Raw genomic sequence first — 5900 nt, 5'->3', positions numbered from 1 at the left:
AGGTGAAGCTGGGCGACCTGCTGCTGCTGGGCCCGTCCCAGCTGCCTCCGTCCATCGTCCAGATGCTGCTCATCCTGCAGGTGAGGCCCCGGGGGAGACGCCACCCCACAACCGAGGGAAGAAAAGAAGGAAAGGGACGCCGCTGTGGACACGGGGGAAGGAAGGCACCGAAGGACCAGAGCACCTGAGCTTAGGGTAGTGTCCTTTCGTCGTTCATGTCCCTTAGCTCATTTTCCTTTCGCTGGACAGCCCCTGAGCCTCTCCGAGGTCCAGGGCGCTGAGCTCTGTGCTGGGGTCCCGGTGGGAGGGAGACGCAGTCCGGTCATTCAGGCTGGGGGCACCCTCCCCTCCTCCCCTGTTCTGTCAGGGAGTCAGGGGTTATAAGTAACAGCAAGAACCCACCGCGACCTAGCTCAAGCCGGACCAGGGCTCCCTGGAAGGTTCCTGGGGCAGGTGGGCTTCCTAAAAAGACAGCAGCCAGAAGGGAGACCGTGTGAGGCCTCTGAGGGGCTTGGCTCTGCCCTTCAGCTCTAGGCTCAAGGCTCCCGGGCTAGGGGCTAGGTTGGGCCCTCGGGGCTAGGTCACCTGTCAGGGACTAGCTTTACCTCCTCAGGCCTCCACTCGACTCCTTGGGGCTATGCTAGGCCCCTGGGGGCTAGTCTCTGCCCTTCAGGACTCGGCTCAGCACTCTGGGAACTAGGCTCCGCTCTTAGGCACTAGGGTTGTCCCTTCGGGACTTGCTTCAGCTCTTAGGGCTAGGCTCTCTGGGGTTAGCCCAGAAGACTGTTTTGCTTGTTTTTTAAATAGGTTTTTATTGATTTGAGAGCATTAACCCCTTGCGTGCCGGGGAGCGCGATCACGCTCCTCCTGCCTTTCGCCAAAAGTGCCGGGAGCGCTATCAAAGCTTCGAAATGGCGTCCAGTTCTCAGTCTGCTTTTATTAGTGATGATGATATTGCTGAATATGTCAGTGTAGTAAAGGTTTCCTTAAGTTTTTGAATATGTAACTTCATTTACTTGTGATTCATAATTTTTTCCCTAAACTGCTGTAAAATCAGCAAAAAACGCCTTGGCAATTTTAGCACAGTTCCTAGGATATTGGTTGGCACTCAAAGAGTTCATTGGCTGCCTCCTGCACGCCCCCTGCTGGTGATCAAGCTCACAACCCAGGCACATGCCCTGACCGGGAATGTAACCAGAGATCTCCTGGTCCGTGGGAAGATGCTCAATCATGGAGCCACACCATCTGGGCAACATCTTGAAATTCTTAATAATTTTTGAACAAGGGACCCCGCGTTTTCATTTTGCACTGGGGTTTGCCGGGTGGGAGGGTGATTTAAAATCCATTCCACTTTGAGAATTTGACAGGACACCCTGTGGGCCGAGCACGGCACCCATGGTCCTTGCCTCTCTGCTCGCCGGCAGCCCCTGAGCCCCAGAGCAAGGCTTGGTATCCTTTCCAGGGTGCTGGTTTTCTAGAAAACCTTGGTCACTTCTGGCTCCTTTCCGGACCTGGCGGCTGTGGTCATTGTTTCAGCTGGTGTTTGCTCTGGCCTGGACTCTGAGGACGCCAGTCATGCTGGGCTTTGGGAACCGCCTCTTCATCTTGGGGCTCAACACACATCTCGTTCCACTGTGACTCCCTTTCTTCTGCTGCTCTGGACTTTTTCATATTCGGTCCCCCTTTCTTTTCTAGCCTGTTCACAAGCGGCAGGAAAATATGCTCGGAGCCAGACAGCCTGGGTTCCATTCCTGTATTTTCTGGTTTTGTTTTATTGATGTCAGAGAGGAAGGGAGAGGGAGAGAGAGTTAGAAACATCAACGATGAGAGAGAATCATTGATCGCTGCCTCCGACGGGCCCACTACTGGGGATCGAGCCTGCAACCCAGGCATGTGCCCTTGACTGGAATCGAACCTGGGACCTTTTAGTCCGCAGGCCCACGCTCTATCCACTGAGCCAAACCGGTAGGACCCATTCTTGGGTTTTTGCCATGGACCGGCTGTGTTCTCCTGGGCAACTTGCTTAAGCTCCCGGAGCCTTCATTTCCTCGTCTGTAGAGGGAGATGACGAGACTGTCACCTTCCTCGGGTCGGTGGGAGGCCTCTGTACTTTGATGGTGTCACGTGCTTCTAGAAAGAGCCCGCGTGCCGAGCGTGACAGTGGGGGTGGGATTCCTTTGGTTGGGGCCAATTCACAACCTTGGAGCCGGGGTGGGGACCGTCCGCCCAAGCTGCATGGGTGGGACCCAGGGAGAGGTGCCATGGCACCCTCCACACACCGTTCTGATCACGGGGACCCGTGACACGTGGCTCGGGCTGCAGGCCTCGGTTCCCTGCGTTCCAGCCACGGGGACCTGCCTTCTGGGGCCACTGCCGTGGACGTGGCCAGAAGGCCCGCTGGCCTTGGTGACGCTGAGTGACCTTTGCCCCTCTTGGATGTTTGTTTCCAGAGTGTTCATGAGCCCACGGGCCCCAGCGAGGGCTGTTTGCAGCTGGAGGAGCTGGTGAAGCAAGTGGTCTCTCCTTTCCTGGGCGTCAGCGAGGACCGCGGCGTCTCGGGCCCCACGTACACGCTGGGTAAGGGCCACCGCTCTCGAGCTGCCCGGGGCCTTGATGATAACACCGCCGGCCACAGTGATGTGCCGGGACTGTTGCTTTGGATGCAGGCCTGTGCAAATGTGTGCACGTTCACCCTCACTCTTCCCCGCGGGCCTGTGCCTTGGTAACCTGCTCCCCACTCTGGGATTCCCCCCGGAAGCCCCCTCTGTGCTTGTCTGGTCCGCATCTCTGATCCGTGGTTTTGATCTTTCCCTCGTGCCTGCCACGTTCATGTCTCCTGGATCTGCTACCAGATGCCTGATGGCACCCGCCACCATTGAGTGGAAAAACCGCCCGGGGTGGATTTCCCTCTGAAATCACCTGGAAACATGAGGCCACTCTTTTGCACGTGTGGTCAGATGCGGTGGGGCTGCTGCTCCTGGCTCCGTGTCTGTAGGTACCACCAGGGCCCGTGCACCAAGGAAAGGTCGGATTTGGGGACCAACCCTTTTGGGGCCGTTTTCTGGTGCCTGGAAAGTTAGCATTAGTGAGCGTCAGGCTCAGGAACAGGCGCCCTGGAGAAGCTAGAGTCGGATTCGTTCTTTCTCTCAGTGCGACCTCCATCTACATAGGGAAATAGCTCTATATTAAGGCATTTTTATCGTCAAAGATGGTTCAGTTACCGTCAGAAACAAAAGTTCCCTAAAAGTAGGAACTTTCTGTTGGTTGTTCTATCTCCAGTAACTGGAATGGTGCCTGGTATACAGTAGGCACTCAAACATGTGTGTTAGATGTATGGCATCTGTACCCCGAGGCCAGGGTGGCCAGCACCCATAGAGGGGTGCAGGGCCGTCCGCGAATTCCCTGGATTGAGGACCTTTTGCCCCTCTCCTTGCTTGACTGGAGTTGGAGCTGCCCTCAGAGCACAAAGTGGAGGGGCAGCCTCCAGCGAGGTTCTGCCCCTTCCCGGGCCTCCCCTGCAGAGAGAGAGAGAAAGTGAAAGAGAGAGAGAGAGAGGTTCTGCCCCTTCCCGGGCCTCTTCTGCAGAGAGAGGCAGGGCTGCCGTGGTCTTCACCGCCCCTTCGTGTTTCTCTGGAGACATGAGCTTAACCACAGCCACCGCAGACAGGGTGCTGCCCCAGCCTGCTGCCTGCCAGGTCCCCCCCTCCCTGGCTCGCTCATCACTTACTCATTCCACCAGGAACTGGAAGGAGGCGGAGTAGAAATGACAGCTGAAGGAACCCTGCCCTCCCAGCGGTGCCTGGGCGCCCTGTGGCCGTTCCCTTCCTGGAGCCCAGCTTCCTGCTCGGATGGCCCACGGGCTCACCTCACGGGGCGGGGTGGGGGATCCAGGCCGAGGTCCAGGATGCCAGCAGGTTGGGCCGTGGCGGGACTCCATCCATCATCGCTGGGCCTAGAGCCAGGAACAAGGGTAGACCCAGAAGTTTGTTCAGTGCAGGACTTACTCTAAGAGGCATAGCTCCAGTTTTCCAGCTAAAGTAATACAGTACATGCTTTTGTCCAATTAGAAAGCAGAGGCGGGAGGATTCATTCTTGAACCAAGGACCACCCTTGTCTCCCGGGTGTTGTCTCAGAGGGAGGCGAGAGGGGAGGAAATGACCCTCTTTGGATTGCTTTTATGGTGTTACTCCAGCAAGGCCATGCTGAAACCCTGTCCAGGGACCTTGCGAAGTGCTGCAGGTCTATCCCTGACCAAAGCTGACCCACCCCTGCCTTCTGGCGAGCACGGTCAGGTGAGGAAGTCACAATCAATAGCTGACGACTCATCTGTGTGCAAGTGCTCCGAGTGGGGAAGTCCAAGGGCATTGGTTCCCCACCACCAGGGGACTTGACCTGGACGGGGAAATCAGGGAAGGCTCCCTGGGGGAGGCAATATCTGCTGGGACCTCTAGGATGCATATGAGTTAGCTGAGTGAACAGGAAAGGCAGCCTGTCCCCATAGGAGGGCTTTGCCATGGTCCTGGGGCCTGGCTAGGGGTGGGAGCGGTCAAGGGCAGTTGAATAATCATCTGAAAAGCCATCACTTACCAAATGCCTGGCACATTCCAGGTGCTTGGCATGTATTCCTTTCATCCTGGCACAACCCGCTGGGGGTGGGGACTGTGGTTACCTGGGTCTCAGAGTCATTAAGAAACTTCACACAAGAGGGGAGGTGACCAGGGCTGGGGAAGTGGTTTTTTTACATGTTTGATCTGGGATTCTTGGGCTCCCCTCCCCTCTCTCTCTGCCAGCCAGGCCCATGGGCTTGAGGAACAAGCCTCATTCCCTGGATGTACAAGGCTTGCTTCAGAGAAAAGATGAGTCGGAGGCCGTGATGGGTTGTGTGTGTGTGTCTCCCCTCCAAAGCCGTCATTTTTCTGGGGCAGTGAAATCTTAAATAGGCCGATATGTCAGGACCTAGCCCTCACCCTGCCTTTCTGTAGAATTCCCAAAGTTTCCAGGCCGCTGCCCCGGCTACTTCCAGGGCCCTCTGAGCAAACACAAAAGCCCTGGCCTCCCCCACCCCTCCCCCACTGTGTCTTCAGTTGCGGGAGGGGGGTTGGGGGGGCTTTGCCTCCAGATACCATAGTTCTCTTCCTGACAAGTAGGCATTCAGGGCTTCAGGTGCTGGGGCCTGACGGGGATGCCCACAGTGGCCTGGTGTGCAGGGTCACAATGCCCACATTATGGCCACCCCTCCCGTGGGGCCCAGCCTGCGAGCCCTGCAGATCAAAGGCTGGGAACCGAGTTCCGAACAAAGGGCCAGGGAGAGCCTCACCGCTTTCTTCTCTCTGGGGTGTGAAAGGAGCTGCCATCACTGGCTCTGTGCAGAGGGAAGTATGCCAGAGCTCACGGGGAGGGGGGGCGGCCTGGTAGGGGAGGAAGGAAAAGGGGCCTCCCCTCCCCCACCCTGTGTGACAGGCAGGAGGCGGCCTGGAGGTAGGTGCCAATGGAGGGGGCGGGACCCGGCCCCTCACCCTGCTCAGAGGGCCCCAGGCCCCGGGGGCACTGACAGCTTCATCAGTTGCTACTTGGGAGGTTTTCTCCTCTGAGTGGCAGGGCCTGGCCTTCCCTGGTGTGAAGAAGACAAGTCGGAGGAAGCAAACAGCGACAGTGCGGGGAGCGAGGAGCGTCTGTGAGCTCCGGGCCTCCATCAGTTTTAAGGCCTCCCAAGCGGGTGTGAGGGAGGAGAGGGGGGCGCCTTTGGGGGCTGACCCCACTGGGGAGGCAGCTGACATTTGTCGTGGGGTTGCCTCTGGAGCCTGGTGGGAGTTTAGCGAGCAAACACTGTCTTCCCAGGGGACTTGACACAGCCCAGCGGCCCCTGTGGTCTGGGCTCTGCCCACACCCCGTCTTGAGAA

At 57.7% G+C, this 5900-nt stretch overlaps 1 protein-coding gene across 1 annotated transcript in view; it reads left to right on the top strand.

Moving 5' to 3' along the window:
* The window catches only part of PRR5L (proline rich 5 like), a 74753-nt gene that overhangs the window by 66096 nt on the left and 2757 nt on the right, over positions 1 to 5900 (top strand). Inside the window, exon 8 of the mRNA XM_015559012.1 lies at positions 2451 to 2577. Within this exon, the coding sequence (XP_015414498.1) occupies positions 2451 to 2577 (127 nt within the window). The remainder of the gene's footprint in view (positions 1 to 2450; positions 2578 to 5900) is intronic.

The sequence above is a fragment of the Myotis davidii genome, unplaced genomic scaffold, assembly GCF_000327345.1.
Source record: "Myotis davidii unplaced genomic scaffold, ASM32734v1 scaffold94, whole genome shotgun sequence".
Taxonomy (NCBI): domain Eukaryota; kingdom Metazoa; phylum Chordata; class Mammalia; order Chiroptera; family Vespertilionidae; genus Myotis; species Myotis davidii.
This window is presented reverse-complemented; position numbering and strand designations above follow the sequence as displayed.